This window comes from Mesocricetus auratus, unplaced genomic scaffold (genome assembly GCF_017639785.1).
Source record: "Mesocricetus auratus isolate SY011 unplaced genomic scaffold, BCM_Maur_2.0 Super-Scaffold_100010, whole genome shotgun sequence".
NCBI lineage: Eukaryota > Metazoa > Chordata > Mammalia > Rodentia > Cricetidae > Mesocricetus > Mesocricetus auratus.
The window spans coordinates 76,106,650-76,131,285 of record NW_024429194.1 but is presented as its reverse complement, the minus strand read 5'-3'; the positions used below and the strand labels follow the sequence as shown (position 1 = coordinate 76,131,285).

Here is a 24,636-nt window from a genome sequence, read left to right as displayed (position 1 = left end):
GTGGCGCACGACTTTAATCCCAGCACTCGGGAGACAGAGGCAGGCGGATCTCTGTGAGTTCGAGGCCAGCCTGGTCTACAACGTGAGTTCCAGGACAGCCTCCAAAGCTACAGAGAAACCCTGTCTCGAAAAACCAAAAAAAAAAAAAAAAACCCTTCATCCAAACAACTAACAGCTCAGAAATGATGGGAGCTCAGGCATTGGGCCACACAGTCAGAATGGGAGATCTACAAAATGGTTTATTTGCTCCCAGCCACTTCAGTGCACCAATGGCTGGTTTACATTCCAGGCTAAGGGTGTAAGAGAGTCCACCCCATCACAAGAGAGACGATGTCCCTGAGTTGGTACCCCCCAAACCTCTATGTCCTTCCTTCTCAGGAGTTGGCCTTGACACTGCCTTTCCATGCACACTGGTGAAGGGAACTCCAGAATTCACAGGCTAGTTCTGTGTTGGGTGGGGATCTTGGACAGAAAGCTTAGATGTTCTGCCAGGGTCATCTGGGGCACCCAAAAGCAGAGGAGCAGGTTTGGAGACAGAGGGTCTGTGACTTGAGGGTCTACTCAGTCTCTCCAGGTGGATACAAGTTCCAGGCACTGTCAGAGTGCTAACCAGGACTTCTCTTCCAGGGAAGGGGTTCCAGGGTACCTGTGAAGCTCCCAGCCAGGCTCCTTAGGATACCCCCAAACTACCCAGAGGTCTTTATAGAGCTGTCTCCTTTGGAACTCTGGCTCCTAGCTGCCTGGGAGGCTTGAAGCTGAGCACTTCTTTGTAAGTAACACCTGCAGAAAACAAGGAGAAGCAGATGATATAGTTAAGTCTACTTTCACCTATGGGGAGAAACCAGCACCCCATAGGCTTTTAATCCTAAATGGATCAACCCACTTAAAAACACTGTGCAGTGCACGCCTTCAGCACTCGGGAGGCAGAGGCAGGTGGATCTCTGTGAGTTCAAGACCAGCCTGGTCTAACCAGAGCTAGTTCCAGGACAGCCCTGTCTGAAAAAAACAAAAAGAAACAAGAAAGAGAGAGAGAGAGAGAGAGAGAGAGAGAGAGAGAGAGAGAGAGAGAGAGAGAGAGAGAGAGAGAGAGCTTGTGTTCCTGTCCATGGGCTCAGCTGTGTGTCCTCTGCGGTCTATGGTAAAAGCAAAAGCATCCGAGCACACTGTGTAGGTGGAGACCACAGATCAGATCTTGTGGCATGTGGTTAAGTGAGTTATTTTGTTTAGTAGCAGGCGGGTTTCATCACACAGAACCAAACTCATAAGCGCATGACAACACAGAAGGGAAGAATGCTGTTAGAAGTACAGAAGAACTTTGCAGGACCTGATTTGAGAACCTCACCCCATCCAGCCTTTCCAACATCAGAGTGCAAGAACATGGCCTGAAGCCAAATAGTGGTGGTACAAGTTTTCAATCCCAGCACTTTTGGATCTCTGTGAGTTCGAGGCCAGACTGGTCTACAAAGTGAGGCTGTTATACTGAGAAACCCTGTCTCAAAAAGCAAAAACAAACAAATAAAAAAGGGGGCCTAAAGCAGGCAGAACAAGGAATAACATGCCCCATGGACATGTCCTCAGAGGTCCCTACTCCCCAGACTGGACCTGCCAATCTGGAGTAGACAGCAGAGGCTAGTTCCAGCTCAGAGAACAGTGGGCAGCCTGAGGCCAGTTCAAGGGTTCTCAATATAAGAGCACAGTCCAGACCTTGGAGGTTCGACACATAGCCATGGATGGATCTGGGGCTGGAGATGTGAGGAAAAGGTTAGGCCCTTGGGGCTGCATGGGAACAGACTGCCCCCCATGGACAGAACATGAGAAAGATGTAGTTGTTTCAGGAGGGGTCCTGAAAAGGGGTAAGGATAAATTCAAAAGGTGTGAGAAGTAAATCATAAGTATAAGGGTGACTAACAAACAAACAAAAAAAAGCTGGGCGTTGATGGCGCATGCCTTTAATCCCAGCACTCAGGAGGCAGAGGCAGGCAGATCTCTGTAAATTGGAGGACAGCCTGGTCTACAGCTCGAGTTCCAGGACAGCCTCCAAAACAATACAGAGAAACCCTGTCTCGGAGAAAAAAAAAAAGGATAAGGGTGATAGAGAAGACTCCAGTGTGGTCCAGACACGAGGATGCTGGGCAACAGGGGCGGGGAAGAGGCTGGGGCACCAGTAGAGACCAAGGGCACCGCTGCCCTGAGCACACAGATGCTCTACAGTCCTCGGGACCCATCACGTGCCAGCCTTTGAAGGAGCTCCTACAAGGAATAGTCTTCCCTACTGCCTTCTGCTACAGCCAGAAGTCAACCTGGCCAAGTTGTACAGCCCCACAATACCCTTAACCTCCCAACCTTGTATCTCATCTGCAACAGTGTGTGTTGGGGGGAGGGGTCAGAGGCTCATCTATACAGGGCACATAGGGTCTAAAGCCAGACATTGTGTGGAATCCACCCACACTCACGCTTCCATTCCTCAAGGGTGCGGTCTATTTCATCAAAGGAGTCATCATATTTCTGGGCCTTGGGCTCATCCTCAGTGTCCTGCAAGGACTCGAAGTATGGATGGGCCAGGGCCTCAGCTGCTGTCACCCGCTGTTCTGCATCCAGCACCAGCATCTTTTCCAGAAGGTTCACAGCTGTGGAGTGAGCAAATCAGGCCAAGCCACAGAATAGGGCATACCCAGCAGCCTGAGACCTTTACCCTCCCCAGCCCTACCCTGAGGGCTTGCATTGGTCAGGACAGAGGCAAAATCCTTCTTCTCCAGCTCAGGGAGGCCTTCCATGTAGTTCTTGGCCTGTGAAGAGGAGGGCAAGAGTGACAGGCCAACTCCCAGACCCAAGTCCAGGCCACCACCCAGCTCCCCACTGACCTCAGCACTCTGTAACTTCTGTACAAACTCAGGAGGGGGTGTCCCTGTGACCTTCATGATCTCCTTCAGCTGGTCCAGGTCTGTTCCAAGGTCAGGAACGCAGTGCAAAGGCAGAAGGTGGCCCACCCAGAACCCACACCTTGGCCAAAGTCCCATGATGTTCTACACAGAAGGATACGGTCATTGCCTTTGAACAGAATCTTTCCCGTAATCATCTCCGCCATGATACAGCCAACAGACCAAATGTCCACTGAGATAGAAGTCCCATCAGTGCCCCCATAGACAAGGATAGCATTCATATTCATGAGCCAAGAGAAGGGGACATGCAAGAGACCACATAAGTATACATGGCCTGGAGGGGTGTGTACACAGGCATGAAGTACAGTCAGTCATGGAGAAGGGTAGCAGAGTTCCACTCCAGCTCATTAGCCTCCCAGGGTAGTGTCTACAAAAGGTTCTCTATCAAGATTGAAAAGGGGGCTGGAGAGAAGGCTAATCAGTTAACAGCACTGGCTGCTCTTTCAGAAGTCCTTGGTTTGGTTTCCAGCAACCCCATGGCAGCTTACAACTATCTGTGACTCCAGTTCTAGGAGATCCAACACCATCTTCTGGCCTCTGCATGTACCAACCACACACGTGATTGTATAGCCATACATGCAGATAAGTACTTACACACATGTGATTGTATAGCTATACATGCAGATAAGTACTTACACACATGTGATTGTATAGTTATACATGCAGATAAGTATTTATACACATAAACTAAATAAAATTTTTAAAAATGAAGAAGCTGGACATGGTGACACATGCCTTTAATTCCAGCACTTGAGAGGCAGAAGCAGGTGGATCTCTATGGATTCAAGGCCAGCCTGGTCTACGTTGTGAGCTCCAGGAATAGCCAGAGCTACATAGTGAGACCATGTCTCCAAAAACCAATAAAAAATAAATAAAAACCAAGCCAACGGTATAAAATAATGACACTAGGGAGGAAGGGCTGAGCTGAGGTGTGTCTCAATGACAGGGCACTTGCCTAGCATGAGGAAGACTCTGGGCTCCATCCCCCACACTACAAAAATAGTTGTAAAATAAAAATGAATGGGTGAGCATGGGTGGTGTGCACTGGAACCTTTGGATAGCCTCTTACCTGTTTGTGTGTAGCGCATCCAATTCAAGATGACCTCTGGTGCCCGGTACCACCTGGTGACCACATATCCTGTCATCTCACTGTCTGCCTGTCTGGCTAGGCCAAAGTCTAGGATCTGTAGACGTATCAGGGAGGTGAGACTAAGACACTGAGAACAGAAGACTCTAAGAACTTGGGCTTGCGCTCTCCACTCTGGGTCCCCCCCCCAGGCTTCTCCCTGAGGACAGAAGACTCTAAGAAGCTGGGCTTGTGCTCTCCACTCTGGGTCTCCCCCCCCAGGCTTCTTCCTGAGGACAGAAGACTCTAAGAAGCTGGGCTTGCGGTCTCCACTCTGGGTTTCCCCCACCCCCAGGCTTCTCCCTGTGGTCAGTTCTCCTGGCCCTACCCAACTCAGGGGCAAGTGCTAAGGATTTTCTTCTATTTTGCCATCTCCTCACCCCATCACCTTTAGAAACCTCCAAACTCGCCGGGCGTTGGTGGCGCATGCCTTTAATCCCAGCCCTCGGGAGGCAGAGGCAGGCAGATCTCTGTGAGTTCGAGGTCAGCCTGGTCTACAAAGTGAGTTCCAGGACAGCCTCCAAAGCCACAGAGAAACCCTGTCTCGAAAAACCAAAAAAAAAAAAAAAAAAAAAAAAAGAAACCTCCAAACTCCTGAGTGACTAGGGACGTTCACCCGCTCTTTACCTAAAGCAGGTACCTAACCCCATTAGCTAGCTGCTCAGCCTCAGATGCCTGAGGTGTGTCCCTTTTCCTGGGCCCACAGTCAAGCAGGCCAGTAGGGAGATAGACGGGTTCCCCACACCCTATCTTGGCCGCCTTCCCCACCCAGTGATACCTTCAGCTCACAGTCCTCATTCACAGCCAGGTTCCCAGGCTTCAAGTCCTGAGGGAAGAAAGGAGGCCACTGTGACCCACCTGCCAAAGCAAGACTCAGGCAGTACTTCACTAGGGCCACCAAAAATAGGCCTGACCCTTTTGAAGGAGGGCAGAGGGGCTGGGGTCCTCAGGGCAGGCTTTCAACTCGGGATTGATTATACGCATCCCCGCCATACTTTTTTTTTTTAAAGATTTGTTTGTTTATTATATATAGTGTACCAATGCAGGCTAGATGAGGGCACCAGATCTCATTAGAGATGGTTGTGAGCCACCATGTGGTTGCTGGGAATTGAACTCAGGACCTCTGGAGGACCAGCTAGTGTTCTTAACCACTGAGCCATCTCTCCAGTCCCATCCCAGCCACCCCCACCTCGATACTTCTATGTTGCCTTTTTATGGGTAAGCAATGAAAGCTGGGGTTGAACTCTTGTGTTTACATAGCTGGGGAGGGGCAGATGGGTAATCTCCCAGCCCTACCAGGACTCACTCTGTGGATGACGCCAGCAGCATGGATATACTGTGGGAGAGAAGATCAGTCATCAGCTCAGGGGACACACCAAGCCACAGAGTCCCACTCTGCCCAACCAGCAAGCTCTGCCCACCCTCCGTGGCCACCTCAGCAAAGCTCACCTTCAGCCCTTTCAGCATCTGATACACAAGAAACTGGATTCTGTCTTCACTCAGAGTCTCATGCTTCATCAGCTTGCCCAGATCAGTGCCCATGAACGGCATCACCAGGTAGCTGTGAAAGCAAGGGATGCAGCCAGTGGAGCAGGGCTGGTCCCTAGACCTAAGCTAACACACACTGGATCCACAGCCAATGGAGCAGGGCTGGTCCCTAGACCTAAGCTAACACCCACTCGATCCACAGCCAATGGAGCAGGGCTGGTCCCTAGACCCAAGCTAACACCCAGCAGGGGCCCCTAAAGTATTACTCTGTAGCACCCATTCCTCACTAGTTTTGGGGTCCTACCATCCTATGGTGCCTCTACCCCCACCATGCCCTGCTGACTCCATCCTAGAATCTGTCCACACCTATCCTTGGCAATTACACCACCTCCATGTATGCCCACACCCCCTCTTTCCAAAATGGCAGGCAGAGAGTGGGCTTCAGGTCAGGGTTGTTCTGTTTGGGTTGGGGGGTTGTTTGTTTCTTTTTTTAAGATTTTATTTATGTATATATTAAGTATACAGTATTCTTCCCACATGTCTGCGTACAGGCTAGAAGAGGATACCAGATCTCATTGTAGATGGTTGTGAGCCACCATATGGTTGTTGGGAATTGAACTCAGGACCTCTGGAAGAGCAGCCAGTGCTCTTAACCTCTGAGCCATCTCTCTAGCCCTCTTTCTTTCTTTCTTTTTTTTTTTTTTTTTTTGAGACAGGGTTTCTCTGTAGCTTTGGAGGCTGTCCTGTAGACTAGGCTGGTCTTGAACTCACAAAGATCTGCCTGCCTCTGCCTCCCGAGTGCTGGGATTAAAGGGGTGCACCACCACCGCCCAGCTCTTTCTTTCTTTTTAATAACTTATTTTTTATGTGCATTAGTGTTTTGCCTGCATATGTCCATGTGAGGGAGCCAGATGCCCTGGAACTGGTGTTACAGACAGTTGTGAGCCTCCATGTGGGTGCTGGGATTTGAACCTGGGGCCTCTGGAAGAACAGCCAGTGCTTTTAACCACTCATCCATCTCTCCAGGCCAGGTTTTGTTTGTTTTTGAGGAAAGGTTTCACTTTGCAGTCCTGTCTGGCTTAGAACTCACTGCGCAGAACAGGATGGCCTCAAACTCAGAGAACTCTGTCTCTGTCCTTGCCCCTGCTGCTGCCTCCAACAAGCTAGAATTAAAGGCCTGCATCACCATAACCTGTCTTGTTTTGTTTCCAGTTTTTTTTTTACATGTCTCCTTGTATTTCTGTGAACCACATGTATGCAGTGCCCATGGGAGGCCAAAAGAGGGCACCAACTCCTCTGGGACTCGAGTTACAGACAGTTGTGAGCTGCCATGTGGGTGCTGGGAATTAAACCCAGGTCCTCTGGAAGAACAGCCAGTGCCTTTAACCACTGAGCAATCTCTCCAGCCCCTGTTTTTTTTTTTTTTTGTTTTGTCTTGTTTGTTTCTTTGTTGTTTTGTTTTGTTTAAGATGGGGTCTCATACAGTCCAAAATGGCCTCCAACTCCTGATCCGCCTATGTCCATCTCCCACATGCTGGGATTGCAAGTGTGTGCCACCGCACTCTGCCTCAGGGTTTTAAAATCCCTGACTGAAGGGCATCATATGCCAGGTGAGCAGCTAGGGCTGCACCTGGGGCTGACACTTCAGATCATTTAGTTGTACCGAAACCTCAGGCACTGTGAGGGCCCAAACGCCAGGCTTAGAAGGAAAAGAAGGTCTGGTTCTACCAGAGCGTGTCATTATCCAGGGTATCAATAGTAGATGGGAGTGTGGTGAGGAGTGAGTGGGAGCAGGCATTTCAGCCTTCACTTGGGCCATGGGAAGACGGCCTCAAGTCCACTTAGAACCTGAAGCCAGTACCCAGAAGCTGCCCGGGTCCCTCCTGCCACACACAGGGTAACCAGGAATCTGTGGCAGGGATTGGGGCTGCAAAGTTGGATGTTCAGGTGGGCAGAAGGGATAGACAAAGGAGAATGGCATTATCACCCCTCCCAGGGGACAACGGGGCCATAGTATATCATGACCTCTGCCAGTCAGCAACAAAGAGCCTGCTACCTGCTCCAGTCCTTCCCAGGCCTCTGGTTGATAACAGTATGAGTACAGGGACGACCAACCACTGGACAGAACAGGCCCCATCTGACAGCAAAAGGCAGCAACAGTTCAGATTGGGGACTTGGGGACCGCATGTTGGATGTCAGGGTCTCAAACACAACCATAAAACTTGAGGCCATGTATGTGTCCAAGTATCAAGCTTGAAAGAACAAAGAGACACGGCTCTCCCAGGGCACGCCAGGGTTCATAGCACCAGGAGTGTGTCGGAGTGTGGACTAGACTCTGGTGAGAGAGGTGACTGGGCAGTGTGCACCCTCTCCTTCACTTGGGCTCTGGGAGAAGGCCCCCAACCTGACCCAGAATCTTAAGCTGACACCTAGAAGCTACCCAGGATCCCTCCACCCACTGGGCCAGAACAGGCCAGCACTTACAAGTCTGTGAAGTCATCCAGAGTCTCATCAGGCGTGAACACATCCAGTAGCCCAATCACCTGGGGAACAAGTGCCAGACAGGATGGAGAGCACATGAGAGAGGCATGGACTCAGTGCACGCCCAGGGTGGCACTGTACTCTAGGGAGAAAACCCTCCTATAACTATCCCTGTCTCCTCCACTGTGCCCACTGTCAGCTCGGCCCCCACCCTGGTACATTTGCCCACAGACACGGTCTATTTTTGGATGCTGACAGCCGGGATACTCTTGGGGGAGGGGCAGTCTCAAGTCTGGGTTCACTCCAGGCTTCTGAGCAATCCAACCCCTTAGTTCCCACCCACCCACCCCCACCCTTTTTTCCTCCTCAATGAAGCAGACCCAAGACCAAAGTGGGAACAGTCCCTTGGGAGGAACAAATACCTGGTAGGTTCTTCCTGGGGCTATCCCCTAGCTGTCTAGGCCAAGGAGAAGCCCCAATTCAAACACAGATTCTGGTTGAGGGAGTTGGACAACAGATGGACAATGTGACAATGGTTTCCCAGTACTTGGGTGGGGGACAGGAACTCTGGGGTCAAGGGAGGCCTCCCTGATATCCAACTATCAGGAGGAATGAGTAAAAGAGCAAAGGGTGCCTGATGGCCAAAGCAGCACAGAAAACACCTCAAGAGTAAGGAACAGGGAGGAAGTCCAAGTAGCTAAAGCCCAGGCCAATACGGACTCAAGGAGAAGGCAGAGGGAGCCAAAAGAAGGCCTCAGACTCACATCCCAGAGGAAGATTTGGCTTTGATCCACAGAGCTGCTGTGGAAGGATTTAAACAAAGATATAATTCTGAGGCTGGCCGGTGGTGACACACACCTGTAACCCCAGCACTCAGGAGGCAGAGGCAGGCAGATCTCTGTGCATTTGAGGCCAGCCTGGTCTACAAAGTGAGTTCCAAGACACCCAGAGCTGTTACACAGAGGAAACCTTGTCTCGAAAAACCAAAAAGTGAAAAGAAACAACAACAACCAAAAAATAGATAGATATAATGCTGAATTGTGTACTCTGAATTTCAATGAAAGGACAGATTCAATGAGGCAAGACTAGACATGAGGGCCAGGCATTGGTGGCACACACCTTTAATCCCAGCTCTTGGGAGTCAGAGGTAGGCGGAGCTTTGTGAGCTCAAGGCCAGCCTGGTCTACAGAGCAAGTGCCAGGACAGGCTCCAAAGCTACACAGAGAAACCCTGTCTCTAAAAATAAAATAAAATAAAATAAAAAATAGCCGGACAGGAGGTAGAGGGCAGCTGAGTAACCACTTTGGTCATGGCTAGAGTTGGGGGGGAAGAACATGGACAGGAAAGGCCTGGGGGCAGATAAACCACAGACGTGACCTGAGAGCTTAGCGTTCTGGGCAGAATAGATAGGGAACAGGTCAAGCTAAGTCCATCAAAGGAATAAGACTTCTGCACTGTTGTGGTGTAGATGTGACCCAGAGCCAAGGACCAGAGCTTGAGGAGAAGGGAATGAAGACTAGGGCTGGATCTGTGGCAACCCCACTTCTGGTAAGTGGGGCACACAGCCTGTCCAAACATCAGTTTCCATGTGAGAAGGGAGCTACAGTGGCAGCTTTCCAGAAGGTGTTGAGGAATCCTGAATGCCAGCGTACCCACGCAAGGGCAGGGCAGTAGCTTGGTGTAAGACCCTTGGCAAGGCAGGGTTGACCCACAGACTCACTCACAAGTGGGAACGAATGAAGAGGCCCAGAACCCTTGGCTGGAGTAGGGTGCGGGTAAGTGGGTGGCTAGGTGGGACCGGGGGCTCTGAGGATAGGGGAGGCTACCCCCATGAGAACAAAGCCTTTTACTGTTTTGTTTGTTTTAGTTTTTCAAGACAGGGTTTTCCTGTGTAGCCTTGGCTGTCCTGGAACTCACTCTGTAGACCAGGCTGGCCTTGAACTCACAGAGATCCGCCTGCCTCTGCCTCCCAAGTTGGTTTTTTTTTAACCGTTTACAGGTTTATGGGGAAGTGGAGAGGTAGACAAAGCAGGCATCCATCTTAGTCAGGCTTCATGAAGAAAAGAAACAAAGATCCAACACATCAACCAAGAATGGCAATGACGAAGCAATGGGGGTCAGTTTGCGGTTAGCTACAGGGAGTTCATTGTTCCATGGGCGGGGGCTACTGGCTCTGATGATCCAGCAGGTTAAAACATACTTCAGGACTAGCACAACTGTTCAGAACTCACAGCCTCAGAATGAACCACATGAAGACACAGCCCCGGCTGCCGGAAGCATTCTGATGGTCAACAAGGCTGTTATGAGAAGCACAGGGGCAAGCCATGTGCAGTGTCCTGCCATGGGTAGGTGGGATTGGAAATGCGATGCTTTCCCTGACAGAAGAAATACACACCCACAGTGGTGACTGTACCGCTCTGTTCCTTAAGCCCTGCTCTTCTCCTTAAACCCGTATCCATAGAGACTGGAGGCTTTGGGGTGATAGAGCCAAAGTGCATAACTCTAGGTGGGGAAGAGACGCCCCTTCCAGGAAAATCCTCTTCCCACCAGCCTGAATGGAGACAGGGTTTGAAGTGAGCCCCGAGGAGGCCTTACGCCTAGAACATACCCTGACCACTGCCTGGGCTGAGAAAGTAGAGGTGGGCAGAAGATGAAACCAAGTCACTGAAGCGGGCGGGGGCTGAACTTGCAGTGTCGCTCAGAAAGGGGTCTGGGATCTGTCTCCACTTCCCTCCTGGAAGCTGCTAATAGCTTACTCAAGCTGGAGGCTAACTAGGTAGGAGGTACCAGACTCAGGGAAGCAGAGGCAGCGGACAGGACTGCAGGGGAGGGCAGGATGAGAAGTGGCCAGTGCACAATGTCCGCGTCTGGGGCGGGCGTTGGACTCACGTTCTCGTGGCGCATATGTTTGAGGAGGCGCAGCTCTCTGTAGGCGCGCTTGGCAAACAGCTCCGACTGGAAGGGCCGGTACAACTTCTTGATGGCCACCTTGTTACCAGTGCGACTGTCTATTGCAGAGCTGCGGGGCGAACAGCTTGGCTAGAGAACCCACCCCGTAATCGCCAGCCGCCAGCCGCCGCCTGCCCTGCCTGCTGCCCCGCCCGGCGAACGCTCACCACACTGCACCATAGGCACCAGAGCCAACGGGCTGCAGGTCCTGGTACACGGCGCGCACTTCCCAGGCCGTTTTGGTCACCTCCTGGCGGTAAAAGCCCTTGCGGGCGGGTGGCGGGGAGCTCATCCCCGGCTGGAGCACCGTACCCCAGGACCCGACCTAGGATCAGGGGATCCGCCCGCGCGCCCCGGGTCACTGCGTGGCAGGGCAGGCTCCGCGCTGCCTGGCCGCCCGCCCGCCTCCGGGGCTTTCCCTTACGGGCTCTTCTCTTGGGGTCGTCACCCTAAACTCCCTGTAACCGCCAACTCCCACCCGACCCTTGTCTCTGGCCAGCGAAGTGGTCCCTCCCGGTCCACTGACCAACCGGGACCCCGAGCCCTTAACACGTGACACCCCCGTCTGCCCTCCGGCCCCTGCGGAAACCTGAGGAGGCCTCCGGGGTTGGGCGGAAGGCTTGGGAAGGGAGGGCGGGGGAGCGGGGAGCTGCCCCTTAGCTCACTCGGGACCTGGGGCGGAAGGTGGCGCTGAAACACCCTGGCCGGCCTCTATCCCTCTATCCTCACTAGACTTCTCCGCCCTGGGCTCTTAGCAGGTGCTTCTCTGGATTCCAACCTTTCCTGTCCTTCCAGAACGTCGGGGCCCATTCTAGGCAACTTGAGCTCACCAACTTACTCCAGCCCAGGTCAGGTCCACCTGCCATTTACTAATCACACCCCATCCCAATTGTTTTTCCGTTCCTTGTCAACTCTTCTTTCCCAAGGATGCCCCGCCCCTGGAGCTGATCCATTCATCTCCTTCTCTATGAAGGAGGTATTTGGTTCTGTCTCCCGGACATCTCAGGTTGCATCGCAAACCCACTGTGGCCACTAGCTCTTAGCTTCCTAATCTAGGAACCGGAGGACTTGCTCATATAGGCCCTTCTAGGGCCGGCTTGCACCTCTGTTCCCAGCCCTGGTCCCTACCTGGTATTTGGAGTGCCAGCTTCAAGCAATGACTAGGACTGGCCCCTCGATCTATTGCACCTGCTACCCAGTTTAGCCTTCGAAGCCTGGAATGAGCTAAAGGTGTGCCTGCCCCCGGGAAAAAGAGGGGCTTCTATGTGAGCTTTCTCTCAGGGGATCTGGCCCAGACCTGAACCAGATGCTCCCAGAAGGTAAAGCCACCATCCTTCCCACAGCCTAGCGACCAAAGTCCATTCCAGGATCCCACTGGGTTGATGAGTAGTAACAAGATCCCCCAGAAGGCTCTTCCCCTCCCTCCATGCCTGCCTGCTGCCTGCTGCCATGAATCAGCAGCTCAAGGCCAGCCAGGGCAGCTTTGCACCTGGGCTGCTGCTGGTGGTGTGGCACATTCACAAGCAGCCACAGTGAGCAGGGGAAGCCAGGCCACTCAAACCACATCTGCCTATATCCTGTGCCCGTCATGACCTTCACGCCTCTGGCTACCCACCAATATCCTCCAAAATCTCTCCAGCCCCCTCCCTCTATAGGGGACTAATTCAGACCAGGGTTTTGGAACTAGGGTCATGTATTTGATTCTACTCCCCCTCCTGATCCCCAACACTGGACTTGGCTCTGGAGGTCCAAGATTCAGGACATGGACATGATACATGAGTTGGCTGTACCCTGGGCTAAAGTAGCCTTTTTGCCTTAGCCAGGAAGGAAAGGAAAGCTATTTCCCATATCCTGTCCAATCCCTAAGGAAGAACTGGCCCTTACTCCAGAGACAATTCCACCTCATCACCCCACCTCAGAGCCAGCCTCATCACTGAGTAAGAGGGAGCCGAGCCTGCCTGCTGAATCCCAGTGCCCATAAAACACTAGGGACCAATGTGGGATGGCTATCACACCATTTTTCCCTCGTAACCTGTGGGTCTTATCCTGCACTGGCCTCCTGGGTTCTTGACCCCTCTACAGAGTGGGGATATGATGGTACCAGAAATGGCCACTGCTCTCACTGAGTCATCAAGGGGGACTAGCTGGAAGTGGACCACACACAGAGATCAAACAACCCATCCCCAGGCAGCAGGAGCAGCAGAAGCAATGGGGTCTGGAGTCTTCCACACAAGAGCAAGAGGAAAACCCCTTTATTGTGCACCCTTGGTGCAGGCACTTGACATTCTGAGCCCCCTGATCCCCGACAGCAAGAGATCACCGTATCTTCAGGGAGGAGCCACACCCCCAACATGTCTTCAAACAGGGTCCTACCTCAAAAGTTACTTGGTCAGCTCCTCTCTGGGGAAAAGGGAGATATGGGGTGACTCACTGACCACAGCACACCAGCTGTAGCAGCTATACAAGGGTAGGTGGAGGTAGAATATGGGCAGACATTTGTCAGCTTTGAACCAAGGTCCAGGGGCAAGAACGTCCAAGTTCACATCCATGGGTGCTGTCCACCTAGCATCCTTGAGATTAGACCCCCCCACTTCACCAGATTCCCAGCTGGCCTTGTGTCCTTGTGCCCAGGATCCTGCAGCAACCCTACACCCTAGCACAAAGTCCTGGTTTTCGATCAGACGAATGGATCTTGGCACCTCTCAGAGCAGTAGTCTAGTTCACAGCTGGGTCTCAAGACCCATTAGGCAACAGGAACTTGGGGGAGGGGAGGCAAGAGTGTCTCCATCTTAGGTGCCCTACCAGAAATGGCTGCTGACCCTTAGGTGCTCATACACACCAGCACATGCCTGCATGTGCTCTGATGTGCGTACCAGTAGTATGCATTCATGCCCATTTGCCCACATGTCACAGGCAAACAAAGCTGCAGCCGACTTTTCAGATTAGATATCTGGTGATGGTCTTTGCCTTGCCACCACCAGGGGAAACTCCACCCCACTGGATGGGGGCACTGGCCCTGCCTCAGCTCTCAGCCACACACTTCCAGGTTGAGCTGCTCCAACCACTGTGACTCCCACCCCCTGAGTCTCCAGGGGCCATGGCTCCATTTGCCTCCCTCCCAATCCAGATAGTTCTCAAGAGCTGAAGTGATCCAGACAGGGACACACTCAGATCCCACACACTGAGGTCCCAAGGAGAACCTGGGTGGACCAAGGTAGGCCCAGAAACACTACCGCCCAGGCTCCAACACATAATGGCAGGCATATGTACACATTCGTGTGTGTGTGTGTGTGTGTGTGTGTGTGTGTGTGTGTGTGTGTGTTGTAGAGTACTCTCAAGGCAAGGGGTCCCAGGTTAAGTGTCAGGGCTGCCTGAGAGGCACCTTTTGAGAAAAACTTGAGAGAGCCAGGAAAGAGGGTTCAAGCCTCCCCCCTCAGACAATGCCTCACTGTTCAATCTCATGGGTGCCAGGTAGTTGTGATGGCTCCAGGGGCTTGAAGCTAAGGACTTCCTGGTAAGTTAGCTCTAGGGAAATGAAAAGAAGGGGTAAGATTGTGCTGTTGCCCATCCCCCCCACAACCCAGTTCCCCATTTACATGTGTGGCATCTGCTCCCCAGCCCGCATCTACCACTGCCTAAGCCGAAAACCAGAGCCTGCCCCACACTGTCCTCCAAGCCTCTCCTCTCTCTCTCTCTCTCTCTCTCTCTCTCTCTCTCTCTCTCTCTCTCTCTCACACACACACACACACACACACACACACACACACACACACACACACACGCCTTTACATGTCTCACTCCGGAGTACAGGCATGTTGTTGTTTCCCCTCCCAGGCCACTTGGGGACAATTTCTGGGAAGTTTCTTGCATGAAACAGGTAAAATCTTGCTCTGAGAAAATGCAGCCCACAGACTTCTTGGGCTTGTCGCCCTCTCTCATGCCCCCTGCCCTGTGCTCGCTCACCCTTCCACTCCTCCAATGTGCGCTCCTTGGCCTCAACACTTTCATCATAGGGCTCAGCCTCTGGCTCATCATCAGGGTCATGGTACTGGCTGAAGTATGCATGGGCCAAGGCTTCAGTTGCACTGACCCTTTGGTCACTGTCTAGCACCAGCATCCTTCCAAGGAGGTCTACAGCTACAGGAGTGAGGGTTAGCACCACATCCAGTCTTGGATCTGAAGCCCAACCAAGACCCGGTATCAGTCCTCACCCAGAGGGTTGGCTCCGTGGAAGACACTGCTGAGGTCCTTCTGGGGCATGGGGGGCAGAGACTGGATGTATGTCCGGGCCTGGGGACACATAAGAAGGACTTGGAGGGCTAATTATCCTCTATTCCCATGGCCCCATACTGGAAAGAAGGCTTCAGGAGACAGCCCTGATGCATCCATTCCAACAGGCCTGGCAGGTGCCCCAGCAAGCCAGAGTCTTGCTCTTGAAGTCTGGGGGCTCCCTAGCTGGGTGGTGGTGGTGGTGCACACCTTTAATCCCAGTACTCAGAAGTCAGAGGCAGGTGGATCTCTGAGTTCAAGACCAGCTTTGGTCTACAGAGCAAGTTCCAGGACTCCTGTGACTACAGAGAGAAATCCTGTCTCCAAAAACAAAACAAAAACCACGAAAAGGTCTGGGGACTCCAGACCTCCACTTGGCTTCTGATGATGCCTGCAGAAGCCAAATGTCCAAAGCTTTTTCTCCCCTCACCTGACTCCGCTGTCTGTAGCCAAAAGAGTTTGTCAGTGTTGGTAGCTTTGTCTTCACTGTCTCTCCTACCTGGAAATGTCCTCCTGGTTCACCTACTTCCCCCTGAAGTGGTTGGCTTTCTAACACAAGCCCTATCACACTCTGTCCATGTCCCCCATGTGATGCCATTTATCTGCATTCCACCCTCTCCCCAGCATGACCGGTACTTGGTCAGCAGAACCAACAGATGGATGGATGGATGGATGGGTGGATGGATGGATGATGAATGGATGGCCACTAACTTACATGCTCTGATGATATCTTCGCCAGAACCTCAGGGCTGGGTGTGCCCACCACCTCCATGATTCGCTTCAGCTGGTCAATGTCTACTTAGCTTAGGAAACACCTGGTGCGGAGCTGTGTGGTTCAGGACAGGGAGCCCCACGTGGCATGACATAAGAATTAAGACTTCAAAAGAGGGCCGGAGACCACCCCTACCCTGTAGAATGGGACCCTGGCTTGACCCATCCCCAAGGATACAGTCGTTTCCAGGAAAGAGGGCCTTTCCTTGAATCAGCTCAGCCATGATGCAGCCCACAGACCAGATGTCCACTGTTGGGGGAGAATAAGGAGCTACTATCAGCCTGCCACTCCAAATCCTCCCCGTGATGCTGGGGCGGGGGGAATCCTGCCCAGTGACCCTCAGTCATATCCAGGACCAAGGAGACCAGTAGAGCCCTTACTCTATACCCCACCCTGAGAAGAGGTATGAGGATGCCCACCAAGCTAGAAGCCTTTCTAAAAGCTGGTCCCACCCAGAGCTCCACGCATGCTCTTCTCCCTTTTAGCCCCTCTCCCCACCCCCACGATTTGTCACCTTCCCTAAACATTGGTGTGAGCACTGCCTGCCCACCCTTATAGTACAAGGCCACTGTTGAGGGTCGATGGCACCTGTCTGGTTGTAGTGCATCCAGTTCAGCATGATCTCCGGCGCCCGGTACCAACGTGTGGCCACATATCCAGTCATCTCCTCATCCGCCTGGCGCGCTAGCCCAAAGTCCAGGATCTGGAGGATCGTAAGTGTTACGCAACTTCTTTGTGCGGCCTGCTTCTCTGTACATCCTCGCTGTTCATACACCCCCACCACCATCCTTACCCTAAGCTCACAGTCTTCATTCACCGCTACATTGCTGGGCTTCAGGTCCTGCAGGGTAGACAGGGTGTGAGGGAGGCAGCCATGAGCCCGGGCAGAGTGAATGACCCTCACCCTCGCCCACAGCTGCACCTACCCGGTGGATGATGCCTGCCGAGTGGATATACTGCAGGGGAGGGCACACCGGGTGAGTCCAGGCTCCACCCCGTTCTGCCCCAACCCAGCGCGGTCGAGGCAACCCCAGAGCCCATGCGCCCCACCTTCAGCCCACGTAGCAGCTGGTAGACGAGGAACTGAACATGTTCATCGCTCAGTGCCTGACACTTGACGATGTTATTCAGGTCAGCGCCCATCAGGGTGGTCACCAGGTACCTGTGCCAGGATCAGGAGTTAGGACAGTGTCTCACTACACCCTCCCCGACTAAGCTCCCCAGGCCATCGTCACGCATGCCCAGGCCGCTCACACTTCGCTGAAATCCTCGATGGATGTGGCCGGCGTGAAGACGTCCAGAAGCCCTATGATCTGGACAGGGAACCGAGGCGGGACCACAGCACAGCTGTAGGCAACGCCCCACTGATCTGGGCCCCGCCTATACGGAGGCGTACCCTCTAGAGGCCCCACCCCACCCACTTCGCTCCCGCCCCCACCGGGCGGGGTCCGTTGCTCAATCCCTACACCACTGGCCCGCCCTCTCACGTTCTCGTGCTTCAGGTGTTTGAGTAGGCGTAGCTCCCGGTAGGTCCTCCTTGCATGGATCAGAGATTGGAAAGGGCGAGACAGCTTCTTCACAGCCACCTTCTGGCGCAGACGCGCGTCGTAGGCTGAGCTGCAAGGTGGGCGAGTGAGGCGATGAGCGAGCGCCTGGCCCAGAGTCCACCCTGCACCGGAGAGCAGGAGCAAGCCTCCGCTGCGCACTCCAAGACCTAGGAGGCCTGTCCCTGCCTGTTCGCTCCGCGCAGTCTTCACGCCGCCCCTCTTGGACCTCCCTTAGGTGACCCCCTTGAGTAGACTGAGCGTTCTCTGTTAGAGGTTTTTTGTTTTGTTTTGTTGTTTTTATCTTTTCTTCTTGACAAACCTAACCCTCCACTCACAACGAGGCCGTTGCATGGACAAAACGCTACAACTATGCCCATAAGCACTCCCTCAGCTAGCAGTCCTCCTTCCTCACGGACTTGGAGAACAAGGGAGGCTTGCCTACAAAGCCACGGACGCCCCACTGCCACGCCCCCGCACCTCAGATTGCGGAAGGAAGAGGTGTTTATTGCATCCTAATTTATAACTGAAGCTGGACGTGGTGGTTCATGCCTGTAATCCCAGCTCTTGGGAGACTGAAGCAAGATTACTGAGATGACTTCAAGACTAGATGGTGAAACACTTTCAAAACCAAAACAAAAAACCCACACACAATTTATTACTGAGTAACTGGGTGGTAAGAGACGTTCATCCCGTGTGGGTTGGGGGGGTCTCTGGCCCACTACCACCACCCCCCTCTCGACACTGGAGGGCCCTCCACCTCTGTACCCTTTTTGTTTGGTTGGCTTTGGGTTTTGGAGACAGGGTTGTCTCTGTGTAGCCCTGGCCGTTCTGGCACTCACTCTGTAGACCAGGCTGACCTCGAACTCACAGAGATCCGTCTGCCTCTACCTCCTGAGTGCTGGGATTAAAGGCATGAGCCACCACCACCAGGCTCCTCTTCACCCTTCTATCCTTTCCTGGAGAGCCTCAAATGGGCAAATGAGAACATGCCCTCTATTGGGACCTAGCCCAGCGTGATCATGAGCTGTGGTCATAGGGCTTTTCTCCAAGTTCTGGCCCCACTGCCGTCAGGGCTGGGGCAGTTATGAATCCGCTGAAGGAGCCCAGCTGGCCACAGTCTCCCCCTCTTGAGTCTTCACCTCGGGGGTGCACCCTTCCCTGCAGTGAGTGGAGACAGGATACCACCCATCCCCAGGGAGAGGGAAGGCAAGGATGTTCATGAGACTAGAAAGTAATGAACTGAAGCCAGTTCCCTGTGCTAAGCAGAGTGTCTAAGCAGCGCCTGCTGTGAGGCGTGAGGGGAGTGGCCACTGGAGCAGCAGACCCTGTTGCTCCACTGCATCTGAACACTCAAGTTACAAGGAGTTGGCATCCAATCACCAGCCTCAGTAGCGCAATTGAACAAACCCAGGCTCACAGATCAGTGGAGACCGACCTAGGCCTCACTTGGGAAAGTTGGCTATCTCCCAGCAACTCCTAGATGGTCAGCCCTGAACAAATCCATTTTAGTCCATGTCCAAACCCCCTGCAAGGTATATGCCCCACCGTTCTCTCCACCCCATCTGCTCCCACCCCCTTCCCTCCCTCCTTCCCTCTAAGTTATTGTATTATTTTTTAAGGGGATTTTGTGTAACCTCAATCCTCCTCTACTTGTTGTGGGCATTTCAGGCACAGCCTGTTTTCCTCTCTCCTGTCCCTTGGGTATTGGGGGTATCCTGTCTCTACTCACTATTGATGGGGGCACACCCTAAGAGAAAGAGAAGCAAGAAGGAGATAAGGGACAAGTGTCAGGAGAACAAGCTCATCTATCTCAGAGTTCCAGATTACGGGCCACGGGCATGGGACACAGTCCCATGACCAAGCTAACTCTGGGCCCTGTAAAATCAGGACTGGTTTCCTCTATGTTGAGTCTACACATCAGAGCCCTGCTGTGAGAGATTTGACACAGGCTCCTGATGACAGGGCCAACGACAGCATAAGATCCAAGATTTGAGTCTCAGCCCCCATTCCCAGTGCTGGGGGTGTGAGGCACACCCTTGACCAGACTGACAACGTGGACTGCCTGCACCCATTCTCTAATTCGGGGTGCCTGGGAGTTAGCTGGCTTCAACCGCGCGGTACTCTACCCGGATCCTCAAGCCCTAGCAGTGGGGCTGTACCCTGAGATCCTTTGTTGGGTAAACTGGGTGTAGACAGGATAGGTGTCTGATTTTGCTCAAGCCACTGTCTGAGACTCCCAGGATACTGGGGGAGGAGGTAGGATCCATGGCAGAGCTTGATGCTTTCCGAAGAGGAGAGGTCTCCTCACCGCGCTGGGGGCCCCCTTTTCAAACACACAAGTCTGGGGGCAGGTTAGACCCTTCAAACTACTTAGACTCTGCCCCAAATAACCCGGATGGCTGTTCCAATTTAGGGGCCCCAGAGACTTGCTCTCCCGCCAGCCAGCGGTGACGCCGCGGGATTCGGCCTTACAGGGAGAGACAAGGGATCGGAGATGGGGGTATGTTAGAGGAGCCCTCCCTGGCAACCAGTGGAATCCAGTAGGAAAGTTTCCTCCGTGTCCCCTCCCCCCCCCATTCATTCTTCAGAAGCGCGCCGGCCGGGGGCGGAGGCAGGGCGAGGCCCCTCCCCACGCCGGGAACCCCACGTCGCGCTGGAGGGTCGCGCACACTTTCCCGCCCAGCTCCCACCGGATCCTTGCCGGCCCCTACCAGACCGAGCCGTAGGCGCCGGAGCCCACCGGGCGTAGGCCCTGCAGCCGCTGCGGCACCTCCCATACTGTTTTGTTCAGCTCCTGCCGGTAGAATCCCGCGCGCGGACCCGACATATCCGCAGCGGCAGCTGGAGCGAGCGCCCCGGAGCCCCGCTCAGCACCCGGCCCGCGCCCCACGCCCAGCAGGCGTGAGCACCGCTGAGCAAAGCCGGGTGGGGGTTGGGGGGCTGCGGCGCAGCAGGGCGGGGCGGCGGGGCGGGGCCGAGGCCGGGCGGATTTCCCCAGCCTGGCGACCGGGGGCCGGGAAGCGAGGGTGGGGTGGGGGAGCCCAGGGAGTGCAGGGGAGGGTGGATTTCCCGGAGACAGACGCGCAGCTTCCTGCCCCTCGGAGACGGCGACAAAGGAGAAAGCCGTCTTCCCTCCCGTGGGGGTGACGAGCGGACCTCTGGCTTGTATTTCTTACCTTCAACCTCTGCATGCCACGCTCTCCCCCCACCCCGCCCTTCCCCAGGTCCCAGCCCATGCTCCTTCCTCAAAAATGAGGGGGAAATTGTCAAAAGGGAGCTAGAGCACATGGTGAGAATGCTTTTAGAACAAAAAACACTAGCCTTGTAAAACTAAAGGCTCTAGGTTAAAAACCAGCGCCATGGCGCTAACCCAGTGCCCCACTCTGGGAGGCGCGTTGTGGCCTGGGCGGGGAGGACGCCTCCGTTTGACATTAGTGGTTCACTTCCTAGTAACTTTACCTTGGTGACAGAACCTCCAGGAGACATGTCTACCCCACATCTTGCCATAACCTGGGACTAGAAGCTCCTGGAAGAGGTGAGCTCCCGGCGGCCAGTCAGGACCAGGGACAGCAGCAGCACCATGGTTGGGGCCACAGGGTTTGGTCCCCAAATGGATCCTTTTTGATACTGAGTATTTTTCCTTCTTATGAAGCACTCACCTCGCTGACACCCGTGAAACGCACCCAGCCCTGACTTTCTCAGGCCACTAGCACAAGGCAGCCCAGCAGGTCTGCCACCAAGGCAGGCTCAGTTCATTTTGTCACCAAGTCTAGAAAGCTCCCTTTTCCTGGTGTCCAAGGTGGATACTCCCAAGTGCAGTAAGCCATCTCCAGTATGTGCCACTCTAGGACAGTGGTTCTCAACATGTGGGTCTCAACCCCTTAGGGGTCGCCTAAGACCATCAGAAAACACAGATACTTACATTACTATTCATAACAGTAGCAAATTACAGTTATGGAGTAGCAATGAAAATAATTTTATGGGTGGGGTCACTGTAATATGAGAAACTCTATTAAAGGGTTGCAGCCTTGGGAAGGTTGAGAAATGCTGCCCTAGACCCTACTTTTATTCACACTTAAAAGTGAACATGGAGCCAGGTGTCATGGTGCACACCTTTAATCCTAGTACTCAGGAGGCAGAGGCGGGTGGATCTCTGAGTTTAAGGCCAGCCTGGTCTACACTGTGAGTTCCAGAACAGTGAGAGCTATATGATAGAGACCTGCCGCGCGTGCGCGCGCGCCAGCCTTGCCCCCCAGTAAAGAAAGTGAACATGGACCTAGTGTGGCGCTTCCATCTCTAATTCAAATGCTCAGGAAGCTGATCTAGAGGACCACAGCAAGTTCAAGGCCTTTCTGAGCTACACAGAGAATTCAAAGCCACCTGAGGTACAAAATAAGACCCTCTCTCAAGGCAAAAGGAGAAAGAAAAGCCAAGTATGGTGGCACACGTTTTTAACCCCAACACTGGAAAGAGGTAGGTATATCTCTGTGAGTTCAAGGCCACCCTGATCTACAGAGCAAGTCCCTGGATAGCTAGGGCAACATAGAGAAACCCAGTCTTGAAAAACTAAAATAAATAAACAAATAAAAATAAAATAGCAATATAATGTAAAATATAAATTAAAAATTGTTAACCAAGCCGGGCGTTGGTGGCACACACCTTTAATCCCAGTACTTGGGAGGCAGAGGTAGGCGGATCTCTGTGAGTTCAAGGCCAGCCTGGTCTACTGAGCAAGTTCCAGGACAGCCTCCAAAATAATACAGAGAAACCCTGTCTCGAAAAACAAAAAACAAAACAAAACAAAAAAATTGTTAACCAAGCTGGGCAGTTGTGGTGCACGCCTTTAATCCCAGCACTCAGGAGGCAGAGGCAGGTGAACCTCTGTGAGCGGGAGGCCAGCCTGATCTACAGAGTGAGTTTCAGGACAGCCAGGACTACACAGAGAAACCCTGTAAAGAAACAAAGCAAAACAAAAATTGTCAACTAAATGAAAACAAGCCAATGAAGTACCAGGTTAATAGAGGTATCTACTGGGTCTACAGAGTGAGTTCCAGGACAGGTTCCAAAGCTACATAGAGAAACCCTGTCTTAAAAAATAAAAAGAAGCTAAACAAAGTATCTACCATGAATTCTGAAATGTATTGAGGCACACCAAGTGGCCAAGGAAATAGTTCCAAGCCTCAGTCTCTAGCCCCTCTCACAAGACTTTGCCCAAGCCCTAGGCCATCCTTGGCATCACTTTCCCCTCTGAGAGTCATTCTCAAGCCTGGAGCCTAGCCAGAGAACCTGAGGGTGGCCCCAGCCCCCACTGCTCAGGACAATAAACCTCAGAAAGCACCTTTCCCAGGGGTGGGTTGAGGTTTTGTGCAAAGCTAATGGAGCTTCAGCTAAAGGCAGAGGAGGGGGAACTGAGCCAGGGTGATGGTGGGGGGTTGGGAACCTTGCCTGCACAGTGGCCAGGGGGGAGGGTAGTGGCCTTTGTCTGTGCTGCTGCAGGGCAGGGCCAGGCAGTTACCAGGGTAACCTTCCTTGTTTCCTCCACATTCTCAAGGATGCTCAGTTTGGCTCAACTGGAAAAGTGGGGAAGGGGCAGGACAAAGACTTGGGAAGCTAGTAGCCGCCCTCCCAGGAGAGTCTCAGGTCAATTTTCCTGACTGCTTCCCCGCTAAGGTGGTCAGAGTGGACTGTTAGCCAGGGGTTAGGCCTAGCCAGGTTTAGCTCTGATAGTTGTGACCCTCTCATCCTCAGCAAACTGTTCTGGACACCCTCTCCACCTGTGTGCCCATCCACAGGCACCAGGTGCTTTCTGAGGATTGTGTGGGATCAAGCACAACAGGGAGTGGCCACCTGAGTTCAAGCTGGCAGTGAGGATAGCAGGTACAAGGGAGCATTGCAATAGAGGGTAGATGTGGGTGTGGGGGGGCAAGTGCAACAGAAAAAGTCCAGGACCCTGTCTCCATCCTCTTCTATGATTTAGTGCCACCCCCAAATTCACAGAGATCCACCTGCCTCTGCCTCCCAAGTGCTGGGAGGTATACAGTGATCTGCCCACATGCCAGAAGAGGGCACTAGATCTCATTACAGATGGTTGTGAGCCATCATGTGGTTGTTGGAATTGAACTCAAGACCTCTGAAAGACTAGCTAGTGTTCTTAACCACCGAGCCATCTCTCCAGCCCCCCTTTTTCCCATTAGACAGCTGTGACAGTTCCCCAGTGGTTTGCTTGTCCACTCAGATCCCACAGATTCTGCCAGTTGGGTCAGAATGCATTTTGTAAAAGATACATCTGGAAGGCACTGATTGAGGGGCAGGTACTAAATGTTGCCTAACCACAGCCCTTTCTCATCCTCCGCCTGTCTCTAGTACAATGGAAAGAAAATGAGGACATGTACAAAGATAGCTCATCCCTGGGTTTGTTGGTGATGCAGCAACAACTGGAAGCTGGTCTCATGCTCCTCTTATCCCTAAGCACTCCAACACAGAGGCCCAGGATTTAACCCTTGCTGGTCCCCAGTGCAGGACAAGTCCCGAATCTCCATACACTAGTCTACACTTGGAGAAATGTGAGGAATGAGGATGGACCTTCCACCTGGAATCTGTTGGGAATAACAACCACCCCCAAGCTCAGCAGCTTGTATGCTTCTGTCCAGTGAGAAGATGGCCTTAGGGGTCCATTCTGGAAACCAGGTCTCAAGGTTCCCAGTTATTTTATCCCAGCTCCGCATTCTAAAACGCGACCTCCTCACCCCTGCTTAGTTATACTTAGTTGGACTTCTGGGCCAGCCGTCTGTGCAGGGGAGCCTTGTGTTGGATCACAGAAGCATCTCTTCAGAGGGTTGTTGGGGGATGTTGGTTGTTGGCCTTGTAGTCCTTGGGAGTCCCCCATCAGAACTCCCCAGACATAGGAAGTGCCAGTGCATTCTGGGAATGGTTCAGAAGGATGGGTGGGATCTATGATTTCTGTTTAAGTTGCCTTGGTCATGGTCTCTCCTCACGGAAATGGTACAGGAACTAAGACACACACTAACAGACTATTTTTTCTTTATTTATTTATTGGTTTTTCAA

The 24,636-nt window shown here is 53.0% G+C and overlaps 2 protein-coding genes across 4 annotated transcripts; both read right to left on the bottom strand.

Moving 5' to 3' along the window:
• Nucleotides 1-219: 219 nt before the first annotated feature.
• Nucleotides 220-11,519, bottom strand: Mapk12 (mitogen-activated protein kinase 12). Its single transcript, XM_040753992.1, has 12 exons — nucleotides 11,151-11,519; nucleotides 10,924-11,053; nucleotides 8,038-8,096; nucleotides 5,515-5,626; nucleotides 5,372-5,401; nucleotides 4,844-4,891; nucleotides 4,009-4,123; nucleotides 3,040-3,111; nucleotides 2,862-2,941; nucleotides 2,708-2,786; nucleotides 2,454-2,627; nucleotides 220-780 (listed from the first exon to the last, which is right to left on the bottom strand). The coding sequence occupies exons 1-12, from the start codon at nucleotides 11,273-11,275 to the stop codon at nucleotides 701-703; spliced, it is 1,104 nt and encodes a 367-aa protein (XP_040609926.1). The 5' UTR covers nucleotides 11,276-11,519; the 3' UTR covers nucleotides 220-700.
• Nucleotides 11,520-13,220: 1,701 nt separating this feature from the next.
• Mapk11 (mitogen-activated protein kinase 11) lies at nucleotides 13,221-20,510 on the bottom strand. Of its 3 annotated transcripts, XM_040753990.1 has the most exons (12): nucleotides 20,283-20,510; nucleotides 17,512-17,641; nucleotides 17,279-17,337; nucleotides 17,075-17,186; nucleotides 16,951-16,980; nucleotides 16,818-16,865; nucleotides 16,613-16,727; nucleotides 16,202-16,273; nucleotides 15,968-16,047; nucleotides 15,195-15,273; nucleotides 14,947-15,120; nucleotides 13,221-14,508 (listed from the first exon to the last, which is right to left on the bottom strand). In XM_040753990.1, exons 1-12 carry the CDS (start codon nucleotides 20,396-20,398, stop codon nucleotides 14,429-14,431), a joined length of 1,095 nt encoding a protein of 364 aa, XP_040609924.1. In that variant the 5' UTR covers nucleotides 20,399-20,510; the 3' UTR covers nucleotides 13,221-14,428. The 3 variants fall into 3 exon arrangements, with proteins under 3 accessions (XP_040609924.1, XP_040609923.1, XP_040609925.1); XM_040753989.1 differs by having other exon boundaries at nucleotides 17,279-17,641; XM_040753991.1 differs by lacking the exon at nucleotides 14,947-15,120 and having other exon boundaries at nucleotides 17,279-17,641.
• Between the last annotated feature and the right edge of the window lie 4,126 nt (nucleotides 20,511-24,636).